This window comes from Acanthopagrus latus, chromosome 6 (genome assembly GCF_904848185.1).
Source record: "Acanthopagrus latus isolate v.2019 chromosome 6, fAcaLat1.1, whole genome shotgun sequence".
Classification (NCBI taxonomy): domain Eukaryota; kingdom Metazoa; phylum Chordata; class Actinopteri; order Spariformes; family Sparidae; genus Acanthopagrus; species Acanthopagrus latus.
The window spans coordinates 25,892,567-25,915,384 of NC_051044.1; the positions used below are offsets into that span (position 1 = coordinate 25,892,567).

General features: G+C 42.7%; 2 protein-coding genes across 10 annotated transcripts in view; both read left to right on the forward strand.

The window, feature by feature from the left end:
• On the forward strand, positions 1 to 12,303 carry phf20a (PHD finger protein 20, a). Of its 8 annotated transcripts, none has more exons than XM_037100008.1 (19): positions 28 to 141; positions 1,135 to 1,249; positions 1,839 to 1,916; positions 2,165 to 2,271; positions 2,911 to 3,091; positions 3,294 to 3,378; positions 3,769 to 3,845; positions 3,979 to 4,576; positions 4,711 to 4,761; positions 4,862 to 5,131; positions 5,362 to 5,556; positions 5,731 to 5,826; positions 6,448 to 6,603; positions 7,040 to 7,221; positions 7,318 to 7,417; positions 8,518 to 8,713; positions 8,872 to 9,313; positions 9,715 to 9,898; positions 11,015 to 12,303. In XM_037100008.1, exons 4-19 carry the CDS (start codon positions 2,189 to 2,191, stop codon positions 11,155 to 11,157), a joined length of 3,039 nt encoding a protein of 1,012 aa, XP_036955903.1. In that variant the 5' UTR covers positions 28 to 141; positions 1,135 to 1,249; positions 1,839 to 1,916; positions 2,165 to 2,188; the 3' UTR covers positions 11,158 to 12,303. The 8 variants fall into 8 exon arrangements, with proteins under 8 accessions (XP_036955904.1, XP_036955903.1, XP_036955909.1 ...); XM_037100013.1 differs by having other exon boundaries at positions 29 to 141; positions 2,911 to 3,082; XM_037100010.1 differs by lacking the exon at positions 28 to 141 and adding an exon at positions 667 to 990.
• Positions 12,304 to 13,152: 849 nt separating this feature from the next.
• The window catches only part of ndrg3a (ndrg family member 3a), a 35,489-nt gene continuing 25,823 nt past the window's right edge, over positions 13,153 to 22,818 (forward strand). The window contains exon 1 of one of the 2 annotated variants that reach the window (XM_037100016.1): positions 13,153 to 13,329. The gene's annotated coding sequence lies outside the window, so the exon portion shown is untranslated. The remainder of the gene's footprint in view (positions 13,330 to 22,818) is intronic. The other variant, XM_037100018.1, reaches the window with a different exon arrangement.

Consider the following 22,818-nt stretch of genomic DNA (forward strand, 5'->3'; position numbering starts at 1 on the left):
GCGCAATGTGGCGCCACACTGCCCGCGCCGGTGGTGAATGCAACTGGGAGAAATTCAACTGCGTGATCTGGACCAGGCAGGCGGAGGCGGCGGTACCTGCACATTTTTCACCCACCCGGACAAAGAGTGACTGGAGAACAGGTAAGAAGCCCTGGCAGTGTCCCCCCTTCGCTTCAGAGTGTATAATGTCGAATAAATTCGTGAACGAGGCCCGTTTTGTGGATGCATCAACAGCGTAGATGGTGTGGTGTCGCCGCATGTCGGCTTTTGGAGTTCAAAACAAACGTGACGAAGCAGGGAATAAAATGTGAAATTCGTGTCCTTCGTAGTTGTGTTTCTGTCATTACGGGTGCGACTCTGCTTCGCTGTGGGCCTTTTCACTGGGAGCTTTCTTAAATGTCCCCGTGGTGTGCCAGTTGGGGAAGTTTAATGCTCTACATTTCCACGCCGCCGCTCGTTCTCAGCAGGAAAAGTACAGAAAGTAGGCCTAGCGCGAGGCCCCGCGTAACGCTGTGACTGACAGCTGCACGGCCAATCAGATGCGAGATACCACCCATCGAGGACTCTCTCAACCAGTCATAGTTCCCCAAAGCGTGACGTCAATGATGTTTTATTTCGCGGTACGCCCACTGGTTATAAAACAGCGGACAATAAAGTGTTGGTAGTAACGTTGGTAGAGGCGGTCAACAAAAGGGAACCTGAAGGGAGACGAGGCAGCATGCGCTCGTCGTATGATCTGACCTGAACGCATGTTTGAAAAATTAAATTAGTGTATGATACCGTTGTCTCCGATTATAACAGTAAAATAAACAACTAAGGATTAAACATACTATCGCAAAATATGTTTCTTTCAACGTCACCCGTAAATAAATAATCATAACTCGTTTCCGGATTCAAAATTGTGGCATGACCAACTCCTGGTTTTCGCCCTGCCTGCCTGTGATGCTGTCGTCTGTCTGGCTCTTCGTGCAGGCCATAAAAACACCCACTGTGATTAAAAATCCTGCATTTTACTGAACAGAACGATGTTCCCTCTATAATATCCTGCTAGGTATCTGTCTGCAACACGCTAATAATCAGAAGGCTCTCTTCCATTGTCTCCTATTGTGTCTATACGTGGGATCGGCTGATCAGAAAACACGTGGGCCGGGTAGTGTGAAGATATCCGGTTTGTAGGCTGCATTGAAAGCCAGTCACTCCAGGCTGCCTCCGCAATGGTGAACCGAGCCAGCTATATCCTGGGCAAAAAGTAAGACGTTTTGATATATAATGTTAATGGTTTAGCTTTTGTTAAATGTCGCCGATATCTCGTTTCATCTGTCCTCGACACGTTCATCTGTATGCCCGACAAAAGAGGCGCTGCTATCGGGAGAGAACGGAAATTTTCCATGACAGACATGCAGATTATCCTCCTACACCAGGCCTTTTATTGCAGCTCAGGAGCTGGACACCAACCCCTGAGCTGCACTAAAAATCGGTCGACTATTAGCTTGCTTCGTGATTGCATGAATGCTTTCCTACTGTACTGGTGGGTGCTTAGGAGAGGAAGTGAAAGCTGTGGACACGATTTCCTAGTCATTCTTGTCCATTCTCTCATCGTGCCATTTTGATAGCTAATGAAATATTAAATATTTCCCATTTTGATATAGATCCTTATAGGAACCCATGTGAGGTTATTTTCTCAACTGATGATCATTGAGCATCTGGTATAAGTTGCACATTTCACCACCATTTGAGGGGCCTGGCTCACCATGATATGTATGAATGTTCCCTTGCTTTACACTGTGTTGTACTACCATACAGCATGTGTAATCTGTAGCTTGTGTATCTTTTCCCAGCTTTGGACTGCATTATTGTTCTGCTGGCATACAGTGGGAGTGGCCTACTAGCCTTTTAACACCAAAATTGCTGCTCAGGTACAAAGCTGTGATTTAACATAGTCTTCTGGTAAAAAAAAGTATTATTGTCTGAGACAGACGAGGCTGACTGCAAGATTGTAAAGACCTTGATAGTCAACTAAACTGTAGTCATGGCTAGACACAATGTGTGTTTCTCAGTAGTGTACCTAAGGTCAAATGGGCGCAGTTTTGATTGGTATCTTTATGGGTTAATGTGTGTGTGTGTGTGTGTGTGTGTGTGTGTGTGTGTGTGTGTGTGTGTACAGGAAGGGAGCCTTGATGTGGGCAGTATGAGTAAGACGCCCCCCACCAGAAGAGGGATATCATTTGAGGTGGGAGCTCAGCTTGAGGCCAGAGACAGCCTCAAAAACTGGTGAGTCATGGCCTCACTCATTCCTCTCCATCCCTGTAACTGTTCATTGGCTTCACTCTCTCTCATATATTCTTGTTTTCTCTATTGTGGGCCTGGGCTAGCTGTTTTCTATGTCTCTCCAACAACAAAAGATTAATAAAAGAGCTAAGAAAACCTTCCAAACATCTTAATGCTTCTTTGGCGGTAAACAGCTGTTATGGATGTGTGCTCTCGAGCAGCCTTTGATCTGGATTGAAAATGAAGGGCATTGATTGATTGATTGATTGATTGATTGATTGATTGATCTGTGAATGTTTAACAGTATTATAAATGATATTAATGGTTACAATATACTTAACATGCATATCAAATTGTGATTGTTACACAAAAATGTCAGGAGCCTTTTGGAATAGACTAGTCAATCTTTTTACATAGTGTCTGCTCCACACTTGTTACTCTAAAATATCAGTTACTAATTGGATAACATTACATTACTTCACCTTCATGATTTATTGTTTTTCTACATCCAACTTTTTCAACATTGATTGATTTATTCCTTCTGACTTTCCATCCTCATTATGTTGTGTGTTGGAATAAAGAAAAAGGAACTTAAAACCCCTTCCTCTCCATAACACATTATTGATTTTTTTTGTCTTGCAGGTATGCTGCCAACATAGAGAAGATTGACTACGAAGGTGAAAAAGTGCTTATCCATTACCGGCAGTGGAGCCACCGTTACGACGAGTGGTTTGACTGGACAAGTCCATACCTGAGACCTGTAGAGAGGGTACAGCTGAGGCGACAGGGCTTGCAGGACGACGCTCCTGTACCTGTAAGTTACGTACGTTGTTTATACTTACTTTGACCTGTGTCACATAGAGCAACTGGACGTTCGTCCCCATTTTGAGGTTATCTTGTGTTCCTATAACCTTTGTTCTGCCGTGTAGTTCTGCAGAGACAGGTTCCTTATCTTTCTATCTATATTTTGACAGCGTCTCTACAGTGTGTCAGTACTAGATCAAATGTCTCTATCCTTCCTCCAGGGCTTTCATGTGAATGACAAGGTCCTTGCCAGCTGGTCTGACTGCCGTTTCTACCCCGCTAAGGTCATTTCGGTCAATAAAAATGGTTGGTATCAATAATCTCAGGTTATTGTCTTAAAGTATGGCTCCATAATATTTTAAGTTATGCTTGATTGGGCAGTGTGTTATGGTAGATGTAAAAAGTTTTCCTCTTATTATATGTTTTTTTTTTTATTTTAATGCAAGATGGAGCAAAGTCTAAAATGTTGAACTGTCACTTTTGTTTTCACAAAGGAAACTGTGGTGTTGCATGGCATTCAGTAATAGCAAAATGGCTGTTTGTGTCACTAGCGAGAGAGCGAGAGAGAGAGCGCTGTCTGATGCATAATCACAAAACTGCAAATGGGACGATTTCACACCAAGAATAAAAAGAACAGCTGAAGCATATATATGGTATTTGATATGGTTTTCATCAGCTTTCCTTTATCCCCCTCAGCATCCTACACTGTGAAGTTCTATGATGGTGTTATACAGACAGTGAAGGGAATACACGTGAAGCCTTTTATTAAAGAGGTACATGTCATTTATTGATCATAAATATCCACAATCAATCCCACTGTGTCTGTATGCTTTGTTTTCATTCATGGATTGATCATAATTTTCTGTTCTCGTTTCCTTCAACTTCCTCTTTGTCCTTATGGCATAGAGAGGTGGTGTTGGTGGAGGGAAGTCTCGGTCCACTGAAAGGAACATGGTTAGAAGGTGCCCAAACCGCAGAGACAGGAGGCCTCAGGAGAACGGAGGTCCCAAGAACAAGCGAGCCAGACGCAGCACCTCCGACCAAGAGGAGGACAGCAACAGTGAGGACGAAGAGCGTGAAGAAACAATGGTTAATGAGAAAAACAAGAAAATAAATGGTGAGGTAGAGGCTGCAGCCACTGTCAAACAGGAGGAGGAAATATCAGAGCAAGCAGACCAGAACAAGCACAGGGATGCAGAAAAGGGGGCTGGACTCACAAATGGGGTGAAAGTAGAAGACGACGATGAGCAGAATGAGGAAAGATGCCACATAAATGGAGACGTGAAAAAGGAAGAGGAGGAACTAGAGCAGAGTGAAACAAAGCCATATACAGAGTCACCTAAGCCATACGCTGAGTTGCCCGCTCAAACGTCAGCACAAACGGAGCAGGTGTCGGTCACTATGACAACCACAGAATCCAATGGCGATGTGGAGCAGAAGCCAAACGTCCAATCAGAAAGCCCTCAGCCAGCAGCAGATGTGCCACCTCCCCAGCCTGTGAAACGTAAGTTGATTAATTGTGCTGAAATGTCATGGGATCAGTTGGATTCTGAAAATGAGAAACTGTAGTATAATGTCACAAGATCTGGGCATGTTTTCAAGATATTTTATTAAATGAATGTATTTTGTGTTTGATAGCGGTAAGGAAGCAGGGCTTCCACAACCCCAACAGATTCAGCAGAGAACCATGTAAGTACTCAAAACTAATTAAATAAATAAATGTACAAATCACTTGCATTATTTGATGTGTTTCCTTTAGATGCATCACTGATATTCTGCTTTATTTTAGTGTACCGGGTTATCAAAAACCAACCTCCCCCTGTCCTGTCCATCAACCTCGACCACAACCCGTTTAAGTGCAGCGCTCCTGGCTGTACAAAGTCATTCCGTAAGGCCAAGCTGCTGCACTACCACATGAAGTATTATCATGGTGAGGAGCAGCCTCTGGAGGGTGAGCGCAGCCCCACCAGGAGTGTCCAGACCAGAGCCTCTGAGAAACAGGTTACTGGCACCTGTTTGGACGGCCCCAAGAGAAGGCGCACTATCTCTGCCTCTATGCGTGAGTTTCTCTCCAGTTTCACTTCTGTCCCAATTAATGGGACCGAAAGACTGGATCAGCTAACATTTCTTTAATGTTCGAACCAAATGTATGTCTTGCAACCACAAAAGCAGAAATGCTGAATCACAATGCACTTTAATTACTAATCACTCACTTATAAGACAAGGCTGCTATGTAAAGTTGGCACATCCAGCCTGGCCTGAAAACATTTGCCCTTTGATTTCTCCCAGACTCTGTTGGAGCTGCCGCAGCTCCCCGTGGGGAGGTGAAGACTGCTGGTAGGCGCACATCGGCACCACCTTTAGTCAGCACCCAGGGCCATCAGCAGAGGGCACTGCTGAGGGAGAAGAGCAAGGAGAACCAGCTGGACAGAAATGGATGCCAGCAGCAGGACAAGGACCTGGACAAAAGTTGCTTTGACATTGGTCAGTATCATGCAGTAGGATGTAGTTGTTTATTAAGTTGGGAAATACACTGCAATGTTTTACAAAGAGCCCTACCTGTTCATCATAAAGTTTTCCTCTGTACAGTTTAACTTATAGAATAGTCATCTGTGCACAGACGAGGCTTAACTCATACTACCACTTGATGCTCCCCAGGGTCAGTTAAAGACAAACTGAAAGAGAAACCAAAGCAGAAGGACTTCCTCCGGATTAAACTAAAGAAGAAGAAAAAGAAAAAGAAGGCCAAGTCTGGTAAGAAGGGGGTCCCTGTCTTTGGGCCTCCTCACATATTGGCTGCTCTGCATGCGCACTCACAGTGACATTGTGGAATTGGCTTGCCTACACAGCATAAAGCACTCCATTCACTCCTCTTGGTGTGGTGGCTGAGCCTTTGTGTGTGGGAGAAGTGTCACATCTGTCGCTGGCCTCTGCCACTCCATTATGCCAATAATCAAAAAGCTCCAATTATTATTATTTTTTTAACATCATAGCTTGTATTTGCTCTTGTGTCCGGCAGCTCTGACATTACAGATGTTGAAAACCAGATTTTTATTGTGGCCACTAAGATTGACTTATCCAACACCAATCCAACACTGTTCTCTCCATTTTTAGTTGGCATTCACATGTATATGCAGTAAGTTTGGCATGAACACAGATGTAAAGGTTACCTTCCACATTGATTATTTCACATTATTTAAAGGCCTGAAACCCAGGCCAGTATGGATTTTATCAAACTGATTGTCCCTGACTGTTCTTGCAGCTATCATTTGTTTGTTGTGCCACAGTCTGTCACCTCCTGATGAGCGCCTTTTTAAAAATTTCAAAGTTGACATTTTGTTCTACATCTGCTTCCCCCCTTCCCTGTATTAACAGACTACACAGGTAGTGAGGAGAATATTGACATCTCTGTATTGGGTCTTCAGTCCAAATTGAATTTGCCACTCAAATACCCCCTCTCACACAATCACAAGCCTGAGGCCTACCCCAGCAGGCCCGGATACAGCTACTCAGAGCAGATACATGTGGATGGTGGGTATCTCTGTGACGGTGTGTGTGTGTGTGTGTGTGTGTGACTGTGTGCATGTGTGTGGCTCGGTGTGTGTGTGTGTGTGTGTGTGTATTGGTTTGTGTGCGTGACTCTACATGGCTTCCTCTCCCCTCCATTTTCTTCTTCCTCTGGATTCAATCCATCATGCTGTTTGTTTTAGTTTTTATCTGCATCTCGCCTGGTATCCGTTTCCAAATGTTGCTTGAAACACATCATGAGCTGCAGAATAAAACAGCTTGGTTGCTTGAATCCTGAGCTGTTCTTTGCTGCTGCGGCTTGCTTCTATGTCTAATCTACACACATTCATTATAACCAAAATTGTAGCATTAGGGAAGTTTAATAGAGCTACATTTTAGAAGTAAATACTGACATGTTGTGTCACTTCAATGAAAAACCAAAACTTGTTTGTTACTGTAGATGATGATAGCATCAGTGACTGGTCCACTGACAGTTGTGGGTGGAGCGACGATGAATTTGGGGGAGATTTGGACTTCACCACGCCTCCACTGAGTGTGGACTCTGGTGCCGTGGACACAAGTGACCAGGAAATAGTGAGATGTATCTGTGAGGTGGAGGAAGAGAATGACTTCATGATTCAGGTGAGCTGGCTGGTTTTTGTCACCCCTTATACCTTGTCTATTTTTAAGTCATTCCAAGAATTGTTTTTAATATGGGCATACTCGTTCTTCACCTAGTGTGAAGATTGTTTGTGCTGGCAACATGGCACCTGCATGGGCCTGCTGGAAGACAATGTTCCAGACAGATACACTTGCTACATCTGCAGAGACCCACCAGGTGAGGGAAAACACCACCACCTTAAATTTTAAATTGCTTACTGTCATTAAGATTTGTTCATACAAACACTCGTTTACTTTTATTTTGGTAGAGAAAACTTCACACTTCCTCAAATTATAGTCAAATTATAGTCTGCCATCTAGTGGACAATATGAAAGAACTTTTCAGATTTTTTTTACAGCTCATCAAAAAATGTTGTTACCTGAGAACAATGTTAACCCCAGGAACCAGTAATCAAGGTCCTGGTGTAGCAAGCACAGACCAAGAAAAAGGTGTTGTTAATTTCATACAGAGTCTTACAAATGGTTGAACGGTGGCTTTTTTTTAGAAGAAGAAATGGTGACTTTTGAGATATAGAGCTGACACTCTGCCAGAGAGGAGTAAACTTGTATGCATGATCAGAGCAAGATGCACATAGCCTGTAATGCTGAGCACAGACCACAAGATTGTAGTCAATGATTTTACTCTCACTGACAGTTTTTGAAGATCGCTGACAGGACGCCTTGACCAGAGGCTTTGTTTGCAAATCAGCAATCTATTACCATGTGTAAACTTTTCAAAAGTGCAACCCGAGAGCTTGCAGATGCCCCAAAGATATCAAACAGGAAAAATATGTATGGGTTGGGCAGCCATGCGAGGAGCTACAGCCAGTGACAGCAGACATTCATTGCATTCATGCATCTTATTGTCTGGAGGGGGCGCAGTGATGTAGTACATTGGTCAGTATCATGCAGTAAGATGAACACAGAGACCTTCAGATACACAAAAGCTTTTCAGTAGTGTAGCCTTGTCCTTGCTGAACCACAATACGAGCAGGCAACGATATTTTGTTGTTGTAAAAATACTCCCTTATTCTCTTCTTTTCCTTCCTTGTTCTTTTGCTGCAAATCAGTGCACAAACAACTTTGACCACTCGTTTCTTGTTTTAACTTCGTTTGTGTCTTTAACAAAACATGGTTTGGGGACCAGTCAGACCTGTCTGGGATTCCCCCTGCTGAAAGATGTTACCTGTCATTGAAGGACAGACTCTCTATCACAGAAAAACGGCTTTACTCATTGCATTTGATTACATTTCGTCACAATTTGTTGATCGCTCCCAGGTCAGAGGCAGAGTCTGCGCTACTGGTATGATCGCGAGTGGTTGAGCAATGGCCACATGTATGGCCTGTCCTTCCTGGAGGAGAACTACTCCCACCAAAATGCCAAGAAGATCACCACCACCCACCAGCTGCTGGGAGATGTGCACCACCTGGTAGAGGTCCTCAATGGACTGCAGCTCAAGATGAGCGTCCTTCAGTGAGTCAAAAGCATTTACATGAAGAGCTCTGAGGGTGTTATCCTGATGGATTCTGGAGTCAAATTAAATGTGGATCATGACATAAATTATTGTTGTCCAGGGTGGTATCAATCAAACCAACATAGATGTGTTTTAATTTTATTTCCCCTCTCATCAGGAGCAATACTCACCCTGACTTGCAGCTGTGGCGGCAGCCCTGGAAGCATTTAGAGCGGTCCCGGGCCTGCTCTGACTCGTGTCGTGGAAGTGATGCAGCTCCATCCCCTGTGACACCTGATGAGGACATGAGCCGAGGAGAGATTTTAATGTCCAACGCCCTGGAGAAGCTGAGCCGGGCTGCCACAGCTGCCACCTCCTCTTCGTCCTGCTCTTCCTCCCCCTTCCCATCCTTCCAGGACTCATACATTACCAGTGAACATTGCTATCAGAAACCACGGGCATATTACCCGGCGGTGGAGCAGAGGCTGGTGGTGGAGACCCGACAGGGCTCCGAGCTGGAGGACAGTATGAGGAGCACTGAGGAACTGTTGGAGCGGGAGCAGCGCTATGGAAGCCTGCTGGAGACAGACAAGCCTAAAGCAACTGGCACCAGTTACAAGGTTGGGCACTATTCCACACCAGACACTGGTGTGGAATAGTTTAAAGTGCAGCCCAAGACAGGCTACACATTTATGGGCAGTTTTTTATGCTAATGTTCCTTTGGACTTGTCAGTGACTCTCTAAAGGTCTATGTGCTGTGTTGATTTTAGAGTGGACCACAGAAGGTTTTCAATCACGCAGATAATTTGTGAAGGCAGCATCACATCAGAGTTATTTAAGGTGTTCACCGATTTAGCTCAGCTTTTTTAGTTTTGTTTGAATACCAATCATGATACAACTATCTATTTTGGTCATTTATTTCTTGTGTGCATGAATAATGTGTATCGATTTGGCTGAAAGCTTTTGTAGAATCCATTTGTATTGAAAATCAAGTCTGACGTTTTTACTTGGATATCTTTAGGCTTCATTTGGTGGCTCTTGGTCTCAGGCTGAGACGAAGGAAGAGGCGGGAAGAGATTCTGCAGATGCTACAGATGATAACAGCATGCAGCATCAACAGAGGCAGATCAACCTGCTGGATCACATCGATGCAGTTCAGGATGAGGTCTCACACAGGATGGACTTCATTGAAAGGGAGCTGGATGGTAAGACCTGTGGTAGCTTGCGCCTAGTTATTAACAAAGTGTTTTCTGCAGTATAGGAAACTTTTAAAATTCTGTCCCAAATGATCATAAAATCAGATTTTAAAATGGATGAGTTTAAGATGACACCTGCTTATATCAGTGGTTCATCAGCCAATAAATAGTTTATATAAGCAGCCAGCTCTTTTATGATTTTTTTTATATCCAACAATGTTCAGAAATGTTTGAATCAGGAGAGATCACACAGCATAAAGTAGTAGTTACTGCTAATTACTTTGAATGTATGCCATTTAAGGTATCAGAAATGTTACCAATAAAGACTGTTAATACCAACAGTTTAAAGTATTTTAACCTGTTTCATTGCTCGGACATATGAAGGATATAAAAAAATGAAACAAAGTAAAATAACATAAACCATAAAACAGCCATGGTTACAAGCATCCATTATCTCCATTATCTTAGGATGAATACATCAATTACTCACTGTGTCATAGATTATCCATTTCATCCATTTGCTCTCGATCTTAGCTGAAAAGGCAGCTTCTCCATCATATAGATCTCTCTAACAATTTCTAATCACTGCAGAATAGCAGGGGGTTCAGTTGTTTTTACTTGTGATCATTAATATCTTGTATGTATATATATTTATCACTATCAGTGAAGTCACTTATACTTCCAAGGTACACAACTTTAATTCTTTGGGTATCATAAATCCCAGAATGTCCTTGATTATAAAATGCACATTGTCCCAAAATGATTATATCTCATAAAGATCCAAACTTTGATTTAAATGGAATTCCTACATTAGCCTTGGTGGCAAAGTGGCTGCAAAGTGGAAAATTATTTCCACCCTAGTACTGTGAACTTAAAAGGCTTAATGAGTTTTATTATTCCTGGTTAAAATACCTCTATTAAAGAACCTCTATGTGTAATGTAAGTGCCACTTGGAGCACTGAATGTAAGCACATTTTGTTTTGATGATTCAAGGAGTTATAAAGCAGATCAGAGATAGTCTGGTGGCTTATGCAGGAGCACAGGACAGAGTTTCTGTGGGGTAAAAGAAACACATCTCTTGTAACCATGTGCTCACCTCTGCTTCTTCCTCTGCTTTGTTCCCAGTGCTGGAGAGCTGGCTGGACTACACTGGGGAACTGGAACCCCCGGAACCCCTGGCCCGTCTGCCTCAGCTCAAACACCGCATGAAGCGGCTGCTGACACAGCTGGGCAAGGTGCAGCAGATTGCCCTGTACAGTTCCACATGAGGGCGCCAGAGAACGGCAGTGGCCACAGTCCACATAGCATGCAGATAAAGTGCAGCGGAGGAAGCTCACTGGTCTCTGGCTGCGAAGATAACAATTTTAATGCAAGTGCAAGACTCGGATTGTATAGCACATTCATCTGCTGCTGTTTTTCCTCCTGAAAAGGTTCTGTGCGGTGGAATCCGATGCAATGGCCAGCCAGTGTCATATATGAGAATTTTATATGAACATTTATGGAAAGTCAGCATCTTAAATCAGGATTAAACACAAAAAGTAACCTCGTAAATGCAGGAGAAAATCCTTAGGACCAGATTACACTTCTATGGTTCCCATGCAACTCTAAACCTTATGAATGCCTTTTGTCTGAGCTACTGCTTAAGGTCGCCCTGTCTCTCAGTACACAGTGCTTTACATGCAGAAGCTTTATATTTCATATTTCAAATTGCAATTGAGTTCCTGAACCTACATGGCCTCTTTGCAATAGTTTTTTGAACTTCATTTCAAATGGGTCACTGTTTTTTACATTTTACCCAAAGCTCAGTTCTGGTCACGTGTCCTGCCATACTACATTAAAACTCTCACTGTACAAGCAGTTTCTACAAATAATTTGTTCTGTTCTTGATCTACCCCAAGGTTTTTGTTTTATACTACACTGTGAAGTTATTTTTGTCTGGAATCAAAGGCAACTTATTTTCAAGTGTGATTTCTTTTTTTGTCTTCAATTGTAATGCTTCTTTCCTTACAGCTTTATCAGTTATTTTTTGTGTTTGTCAGTTGCTCGTTCCCTTATTTCAATTTCCTCTTTGCATTGTTGTTGCTGTAGCACTTGACTTATGATTCACTGAAAACTGTAACGTGGACTTGTCTTTTCTTAAACTAGCATCTTGTGTGCTTTGTCAGTGACAGATACTACTTAGACCTGTAAATTTCTTTTTTTTCTGTTCTGTTTAATCTGTTTATTTACAGTATTTTGGTTTGTAAATATGTTACTCAGAAATGTGCTCTTCTGTATTGAAAAAATCTCCAAAATCTTATATTGTATGCTACTGTACTGTAAGTGTCTGGCTTAGAAGCAGGGAAATGTCCAAAACAATGCAAACAGATTTGCTGGTACATAAATAAACTCTCATTGTTATTACTCACCATGGACACATTGTTGACTGTTCATCCTATTTACTCAGCTGGCAACAACACTAAGCAGTGAAGTCAAAGGTTGCATCAGTCACAGTTCATGCGCAGGCATCATTCAGTTTGATGTAACATGTTTTCTTTCACAGCTGATTTGTGCGCTTACACAATCAGATTGAAGTCAGGGCAGCAGGAGTTTGCAGGTTGAGGGCATGAGCTTGTGACTGAGTCTTTCTCATAGAGGAAACTTTTCAAAATGGTTTCCTGTTGGAGTGCAACTGAGCAAGGCATTCGACCTCAAACCATCCAGTGGAGCTTCCCATAACCTGAAAACAGCGCTGAAAACATGTAGGAGGGACTTCTCTGTGAGAAAATACACCCCCAAAACGGGACTGCGTGCATACTTTATGTTTTTATTGCATAGCCGATTTGTGCGGTTACGTAATCCGATTGAAAATAGAAACTTGATGGAAATTCTAATCGGTTAATCTCCAAAATTTTAGTCAACATCACGTGGTGACAGCAGAGCGACCGGTAGCATGTCGTATACGAAGAACTTGTACAGTGTCAGGCCAGCATGTTCATCTCTTGATTTGCACTGCACTCTTACCAAAGATGGACTATATAAGAGAAGGTAGGCATACCCTTGATTAAGTAAATATATAAACAAATGCGATTGTCTCATGTCCCTCCGATCAACAGTGGGCGTAAACTTGAGTGTGGTTACCTTACAGCCGTCAGTTTAAACCTCCTCTTGACTCTGAAACGGAGTTGCGTCTTCATTATTTGCGAGCAGAGTGAGACCTCCCGCTCCTCCTCCTGTCTGTGCTGTGCGCCGCCTCCTCCCATTGGCTCCTCCGCTGTGTCTGCGACGCAGCGTGTAGTTCCGCCCAGAGTCACATCGAAATACTAGTTGAGGCAGAGGAAGCGGCAGGAGAGAGAGCAGCGTGTACTGTATACTTAAATATACATATCTGCGTTGATATATAACAATACAACTGGAGAGGAATTGACTGGAACCCACCGGATACACATTTTACCGACGAGGTAAGTCTCGCCATCCGTGTTCCCGCGTTAGAATTCCCCCCCATTCACCATTTACAGATGTGCCCGATGCCACAGGAGATTATCTCAGCTCGCTGTATTTCCCAACCTGTTCACGTTTCTGTCTGTACATCGCGTCGTTTGTTGGGGGAAATGGTGGCAGCCTTTAGAGAAACAACTAAACCATTGTTTCACTGGCTGAAAGAGACGTTTAAACGCCGGGAGGACCTGGCGTTAGTACTTCTTCATTGAGCGCGAGCGAAGCGGCTCAGTTGGGAAAAACTGCAGCTCAATTGAAATGAGTTCATCGCTGCTCCCCTCAACAGTAATGCGACATGAGGGCTGTTTTTACGCCGTATCTTCATTTGGTCAGCGCAGCACGGATTGTTAGTTGTTTGTTTTCTCTCACATGCTGATCCCACTATATAATAAGCCAGCTTTTTTTTTTTTTTTTTTAGCTATTTATGATAAAAAACCGAGGCCTGTCACGATGCGTAACATCGTAAAACGCCGAGCTAAAACAACTACAAAAAAAAAAAGGCTCGCTTCCAATAGCTTCTAGCTTGATGAATTAATCACAGTGATTCAATACAAAGTTCAAACCTAAAATCCCTAGAGCAATGGGAATTGGCCTATTTGATAGTAGTAACACCAGGCATAGCTTTGAAACTCACTGTTGAGTATAATAATAATGATGATAATAATTCCAGTTGTGTATTAGAGAACATTAACAGGATTTAGAGTTAGGATTTTGCTTTACCCAGACTTTGAACAGGAGTCCTTTTAACGCTAGCTCGAAAGCCCCAAAGCTGTGTGTGTGTGTATGTGTGTTGAATGTGTGTGTCTTGTCACTGTAGATAATACTCTTTGTTCTGCACATTTTTTTCCAAACAGTGCCTGAGTCTAGACTGGGCAGATCCATCATAATCAATCAGATCAATCACAATGATGTAGCTTCAGGTGCTACACCAGTGTTCAGACACCACGTGATGGATGACAATGTCACCATGGCCATGCGAAGGTCACACAGGTGGAGAGTGTAACAGAGTGGGCATCAGGTGTTTCCCCTTACCTAAAATAGCCACCATCATCTTTGGTTATACTTTCAAAGGACACTGTGTTCTGTAGTCTCCCAGTTACATATCAGGAACACATGGGATATTGTAGTAATTGTTGATAAAGGAGATTAAAAAAAATCCCATGAAGTAGAAGGTCACCATAACCTTTGTTTTAAGTACAGCAGATACACCGTGTATTAAAACCTTCATTCTGGTGTCTAATTTCAGTTTTAGTATGTTGTAGTTTTATTGCTCTGGGGGTTAAATTCAGGTGTTGTATCCCCCACAATGCCTTCAGTGGTGTCACATGGTCAATGAAGGGTTGAATGGAGCTTACACAACAAGCAACAACCGACCATTTGTTGTCACTCACAACACTCTTGACAAAGACTGGTGTGAAGACTGGGAAGGCTAATAGATAACAAGCTATTGGCAGTTTGTTTCTGTAAACTAGCCTCTTGTTTTAAAAGCAGGAGAAAGAGTCGACAGTTTATTGTTGGTTTATTGCCATATTGTTGCAATCAGTCCACTCCTGGTTGATTATTACAGTGAAAGCCAAACGAATGGGCGTGCTGAGAGTTGTTTATTAAGCCACGCGTTGTACTTGAGGTCTTGAAATCTCCAGGAAATGTGTCCATCTGGTCTCTGTATGCTGTGATTATTAGCCCCCATGGAAGTTTTGAATCATCTTAAAATGGCTTTACACGCTTTATTAAAATGCTTTGTTTTCAAGCTGCCAGTTCTTTTGTTAATCTGCCCGATTGTGGAGAGATTCCACCTTTCACACATACTTAGAGAAATTAGAAACAAATAGAAAATATGTTGTGTGTATTTCCGTTTTGTGTGCAACAAGGCAGAAAAATGTGTCTCTGCTTGCATATGAAAAACAAGTTGCAATCAGAAACTATTCAAAACAGGACATATTAAGGCATATTCACATAGGAGCTACATGAAATTCAAACCAATAGAGTTGCGGTGATTGATTGGCTAGTTATCAATGGTTAAGTTAATCTATTTTGAAAGTCAAGATTCTTTGTTTCCACCTCCTTAAATGTGAATGTTTTCTGCTTACTTAACTACTCCATGACAGTAAACTAAAAATGATTTGGTTATGAACAAAACAAGACACTTGGAGGATGTCATCTTGGGCTTTGGGAAACACTGCCATTCTGACATTATATGGAACAAAAAACAGCACACACAAGACAAGACATAGGTAATTGCAACCTCAAAAACAAACTTATCCGGGTGCTCACGTTGAAAACAAGGCAGAAGAATACAACACCACTGTACATGATATAGCAGTATACTGTAATTAAACGATATATGGTGTTTTCAATATGGCAGCATGAGGGAACCACACTATTAAGTTTCCTTTCAGCTTGGATTACAACTTGCACATCATTTATTATAGGGATTACAGAGTATATAAAAAGTGAGAAATGCTCTTGTGTAGAAGAGGATTTCTTGCAGGGATGAATGTCAGGGAATAACACTCACTGGAGACATGGAGACAGTAATTAAGCCACTGTGCTGACAGCCAGTCTGCCTTGTGTTCACTCTCACCTCAGCATTACTGTGTCTCTTGGTTTGCCAGCGCTGCAGGGCAAAACAAAGCCGTCGTCAGACATGGGCATTTACTGGGACTTCTGCTCCTAATTGGAATAATAATAAATAGGGCTGCAGCTATCGAATTTTTTTAGAATCGAGTATTCTACCGATTATCCCATCGATTAATCGAGTAATGTAATAAAAGATTAAGTTTGCATTATTAAACAACAATACCAAATACTGCATAACGAAAATGACAGGCCTGTTAAATAGACCAATCAATTAGCTTTTATTCCTGAAAAAATCATTCAGGTATTTATTCTAACTATTCCTAACACTGGAAGTAAAGGTGTGTGTGTTTGTGTGTGCACGCGTGCGTGAGTGAGAGAAGAGTGATGAGTTATTTGGTGTAGGCTATTACTCTTTTGCAGTTTAACACAAATTAGTTTTCCCATCTTAACATGATATCTAGTCATACCGACATCAGGCTACAGCCTCTACAAATACCATACCGTCTAGCTAACAATGGTAGGCTACGTTAATCTAGCTAACATCAATGTTTACGTTAGCTTGTGTTGGCGGCACTTAACAACTGGATGCTTTTGGTTCAGATGTTGAATCATTGTTGACATGCTGTTGTTGTACACCAGTTGTGATTTGCAGTAGACACACTGCACATTGTTATCTTCTTTTTTAAGTGTGAAATGATCCCAAACTTTGGACATTCTCTGTCTTTTATGGAAGGTTTCTTGGCTCTCCACCATCATGCCAACTCAATTCTGAATGCAGTGGTGTGTGTCCACAGTAACCTAAGCAGGCCACATAACGCGGGTGATAGGAATTAAACGAAAGCCTCAAGGCAGAGTTTTTGCTTCGACCATTGTTTGTAATCGAATTATTTGAGTTACTCGAATAATCGTTTCAGCTCTAATAATAATACCTCAGTTGTCAATAGCACACCCTTTTCACATTATGCTATTGCCTTTCAGTCCTCTGGTACCAAAACAGTGTTTTTGAAAAATTCGTAGCTACTAGGATGGTGTTCAAACTATGTATTTGTCTGACCCTCCTGGGGCTCTGCTGCTGCTGCTGTGTTTTTGTAACTGAGCTGCATCTGTAATCTAAGCTTTGAAAGGCCTCGAGTTACAGCACAGCAGCTTCAAGCTTTCACACTGAAAAACAGCTGATGCATAGACACCTCTGTTCCAGGTTAACTTCTTGAATTTCCCTCGACCCCGGCCGAATAGCTTATTCAAACAGATATCCTATTTATTCCTGCTCCATCGGCCTCTCTGCAGGGACGGATTGACTGTAGATATACTTATTTCAAACAAAACGAATGACAAAATGCCAGAGACAGTCGCTAGCAGGTTTCTGTGAGGTTGCGGCAGTGTCCACACACTCATCTGCTGGATCACACCCCCGCTGGAGGAAGGGCTCCATTTTCTTTATCAGCATCAGCAACATCAGCAGGTGGTGATGAGGAGGAGAGGCAGACAGAGCACAGGTGGTAAGCTTGTTGATTCAAAGTGTTGGAACCTTGCCAAGCTGGACCTCTGGATGCTCAGGACTGTCCTTCAGTGCTGCTGTTCAATTAGGATCATGTATTTTAAGAGCTTCTCCTCACACACCAGCACATATACTCCATATCTACCGCATGTATTGCATCACACCAAACATCAGCGTCTTCTTTTAGTTTCTCTTAGAGTTGTCAGTTGGTTTCCTAGTCCGTATTCTTTTAAAGTAAGAGAAGCAATTCCCACTTGGAGGAATCTCTTTGTATTCATGAGTGTGTGAGCATGATGGGAGGCAATGAAAGAATATGTTCCACTTCTCCCCTGAGGAAACTCCCAGTTTGTCATAAGCTGGCTTGCATGGACTGCACACTAGGCTGTCTTAAAACCCAAGACATGTTAGCAGCATGAAGCTTTATTTACAGTGTCTCATGATAGGCCATGCACAAGGTGAATCATTCCATACTTGGCTGGCTTCAATGGTCAAGGGAACGCCTTGGAAAGTTAAATGCTTTAGTGAGCAAATGGCAGATACAGTGCCCTGGTGGTTTGAAGATCCTCCCCTCAGGCTGTGTTAAGTTCAGACTGAGATGATGCTCAGAGTGCCAGTCATCTAATGCCGGAATTTCATATGGAGATATAGGGTCCCTAGTGAGTATGTGTAGCTCAGTGCAAGTCATGACTTGTCCATGGTGCACGTATATATACTGTTTATACACTCAAGGAAAATAGATAAATGTCTGTGGCTTTATGTGACTCATTTGACAGCGTTTTGCTGCATTGAAAGTTGAGGACAATTGCTCAGATCCTCCTGAGAGCTAAGCAGGAGCCTCGCCGACTGGCGAGGCATTCCACGTCGTATTCGTTGTCGTGACGAGAAGAGAATGACTTTATGTAAATCGTGGTGAAAAAGGTCATTCGATTTCAGCAGCGCCACCAGCTGAGCTGAGGATGACTCGGGGAAGGGGGGCCCCCGTGGTTGCCAAGGACACCGCCGACCTCCCCGGCGAGCGCTTGCAGGGGAAGGCGCCAGAGGAGCCACCTCTGTGTTTCTGTGGGAGATTGAGTTGTCAGTAATCAGTCACTGTGACAGCCAAGCTGACCACATGGATAACTCTATTAGCAGAGGCTGTGTTCCTGTGAGGCAACAGGCCTCTTAGCGCTGATTCACACAGAGACACAGGCTGAGACGTGTTCTGATTCAAAGACCTCTGTGTATTCGCAGGCAGAGGTCTCTAATGTTTCTGGGCACAAGGGTTCTCAGGTTCTGTGGTGCTGTGTTAATGTTTTATGGAGATAGTCTCTAATGTTTCCACCCAGCTTGTTCAACTAATTCTGGTTCTGTGTGTCTGAGACAGTGCGAGTGTATGTGTGATCTAGTGGTCAGGCTACACAGATGGTCACGCTGCTGCCTCCACAGCTGCCCTTCGGCCAGTCTGACCGCTGTCTACAGATCCTGCTGAGCCTCCAGCAGGACTCTGGTGCTCTGGAAACTCTGCCTGCACACATCAGCCAGCGAGGACCCACAACACACGCACACATGCATGCGCGTGCATACACACACACACACACACACACACACACACACACATACACATACACATACACATACACATACACATACACACATACACATACACACCACACATACACACAGCACCCCTCTCCCACTTTGTCTTTCTCTGGGCTGTCTGCTCAAGTGAGCACGGCAGAGGAAATCCCCATAGACTGAGTGGCAGCTAGCCTAGCGTGGCAGAGTAGCGGCAGGTACTCTGTTAGCAGCACTGAGTGCAGAACCGACAGCTCTGGCCATTCACTCTTATTTATAGCCAGATAGCAAGAGGAGCTCAGCCAGGAGAGACTCATTCAGACGGGCTCACACCTCGCTCTGACCTATCACAGCAGATTTATCAACACTCATTTGCTTCTGTGTGCCCCCTTAGTAGTGCTGATATTTTTCTCCTTTTTACCTGATCCTCCCTTCTTAGTCTTCTTTGTGTTGGACCTGTCTATGCTAGTGTGTATTGATTTATTGAAGATGTGTGTCATGTAGCTACAGCAATCTATATTGCCATTCCTTTATTAGTCAATTTATCATCGTTTGAACGCATCAGCTGTGGCAGTGCCTTGCAGGGAATTATGTGGAGTCGAAGGAAAGATGAAAATCATCATTCATGAGTGTTTTCATGTGAGAGGTTAGCAAGCACAGAATGAATATTTTGTATGTTCCCATTGTTCACACCACTCAGAACCTGTAATGTAGACCTAGTAGTAGCGGTGGGCGATCTGATGATTTTCAATTGATCTTGGAGGCGAAGGTGAATCGTAGAGATCGCAGTGTTTGAATGTCCTCTTACATCTGTTGGCAAATTTCACGTAACCTCATCAACAAGCAGATCAGTGCTACATAGATTAACTAATAAAGTGATGTAGCCAACTACATGGTTAAGTTATCTCTACAGACTAGCAGATGAGGAGCTTGAGAACCATCTTTAATGTGATATTGTGTTTTAAATTCAGAAATTCATTAAAAAACATTACAATTGATTGGGATTGAATAGATTGTAAAAGGAAATTGGGCTAGATCGACCACCTCTATCTTTTAATGTATTGTTGTACTGTTGTATAAAATCGAAGTATATTTGTTTTTGGTAATTTCTTTCATCTGTTATTGCAGTGTGTGTCATTCTGTTAAATGAGCTGTCCTCTGTCAAATATTTGTGCTCTCTTGGCTTTGTATATGTGTACCTGACACACCGTGACAGATCTACCGCTGCGCTAAGGATTGTGGGTCAGAATAGCCAGCAAAGAAGGTTGCAACTGCAATGTTGCAATTTGCAGCCGGATGTAGTAGGGCAGCCTGGTATTTTTGGTGTACTGCATTTCACATAGTACATTTTGGGACATACCAAGTCCTTTTTTGGCGTACCAAATAGTACAATAGTATGGGTGTTAAAATGCAGGGATGGACTTTTTAAAGCAGAAAAAGCACTGGTGTGACGAACAACGTTAACAATGCCTCCATTTTCTTAAGCGTTCCAGTAAGGAAAGTCATTGAAAGAGCATGAACAATACCAGTGCCCTGGAACCAGCCATCATTAATGGTTTGGAATTAATTCCGCCTGTGCTTTTCCCTCTTTGAAAAGCCAAATGTCTTCCGTGAAAAGGGTCTGCTATTAATTAAACTTTTGAGGGTTTACATTATCTCATCCGAACAGAAGAATATTACATTCATTTGGCACTTTTGTCTGAGGTTATTCACAGTAGGAGTCATCAACAGATCACGGTCTATAAATGCCCACAATGGTCTGAGAGGAGGTCTAATCAGATAAGATTAAGTGAAAACACCTGTGTTGTAGCCATCCACATTTTAATAACATGGCATTCAGTCAATTGTTGATTAAAATATTGCAATATATGTACATTTAGGGCATTAAGAGATCATGTATGTCATTATTACACATCTTGGTGTATTGTCCAGTCTTAGTTTATAGTTCAATACAAGAGTAGGGCGGGTGGCAAGAGGACACAATCACGTCTAAGAGTCAAAACACACTGACTCGTAAGACTCACTTAAAACTGATATGCAGCTCAGTGCCGGGAAACACTACTTTATTAATACATGGTGACCAAAATAGATGCCTCTCTGACTCTGTGTGGGTATATAGTACAGTGTACTAAACAGTGGGGAACATGTGAGGAATGACTCACATCCCAGCTGCCCCCACACACATACATGCACAGAAGACCTAACATACCATGCACATACAAAATTCATTACAGCTACGTACAGTCCCTCGTCTGACACGGGCCTAATGGAGTTTCCAGTTTGCTGGTCCGAGACGTCACCTCACCAGTGGAATATATTGCTGTTGGTCTCTGTGTCTGTATTAGTGCAGTAAATTTAGCGTGCTGCTGGAAGTTATGACAAATAATTTTACGAACCATAGCACTTTATTTAGGATGCCAGTTGGCTGTCTTCTGAGACTCTCCCTTTGTGGCTGTGTGTATTTTCACGTGACAGATGACGCATGCTGATCATGCCAGTAGCTATATGGTTATAAATCAATACAACCAAATGCTGCTCTTTAATCTCAGAAGACCATTAGCAGATAAAGTGGCCCCACAAGGAATAATGTAATTCGTTAAAAGCCCTCAGAGAGTAATGAGGAGGGGTCTTGCAAGGATGAGAGATGAGTATGAGTGAATATACTGTGGGTGTATGTATACTGTGCCTTAAGTTATCTGAGACTGTGTGTGTGCCTTGAGGTTATGTGCCTGTTTACATGGATGGCTGTGAGTGCAACAGAGGCTGTCCCCAATCCGCCATGAGTATAGAGGTCAGTGTGGGTGTGTGTAGAGGGGGGCCCCCTTTTTTGGCAGGCAGATCAGTGCAGTGGCTGCTGCGTGCCAATCAGTGTTGTTGCTGAGGAACCAGGCATTTACTTCTAGACACACACGCATAGAAAAATTCAAATGATTGACGGCCAGTTTAGGATTTCCTCTATAAATAGATGCAACAATGCGCTTCATTAGACACGTGTTTTGAGGAGACAAAGACGCACACACTGTGAATGATTATCACGACCCAGAAGACAAGGTCGTGAGTCTCCTGACACACATACAAATGCTATTGGATGTGTGTGTGTGTGTGTGTGTGTGTGTGTGTGTGTGTGTGTGTGTGTGTGTGTGTGTGTGTGTGTGTGTGTCTCATAGCTTCACAGCAGCAGTCGCAATATTGTCCCTGTGTGTGTAATATCCCATGTCCCATCCAAGTACAACCTCTACAACATTTTTATCACTTGCATTTTGAGTTATGGCTGGCTTCAGGCTCAGGATATTAGATGTGGAAGTGACTGAGTGAGTCTGCTTTCAGATTCAGAGGGGATGAGTCAATTATAGTAATGCTGTATTTAGCATTTATTAGGCCTTTTTAATCCTGGAAGGATCAAACAGGAAGGTCCGTATTTGAGGAGCAAGATTTGTTTCTCTCACTGTCTTAAAATAGCTTCTGTGACACGTATCTTACATTTCCTTTTTTCTTTGTAACCAATGTGACATTATTTTTGCTTTGCCGTCTATTCAGAGTCAATCTCCATGTAAATGTGTATATATCAATTATGTGAGCTCATACCTGTGCAGGATTGTTCTTCAAAACTACCTAATCCAGTATTATTAGTTTAGTTTCAAAACCAGCGGCGAGTGTTGTTCCACATTTTGAACTGGGTTTTGGATAAGAATAGACTACTTTGATAGAATCATGAGGGAAAGAGACATCACAGAGATGTCTCATTATAGTTTTTGTTGTATCATCAAAAGTTGGAAAAAGAGAGATCTGTCAGCTCATATCAAGAGAATCATATAAGCTG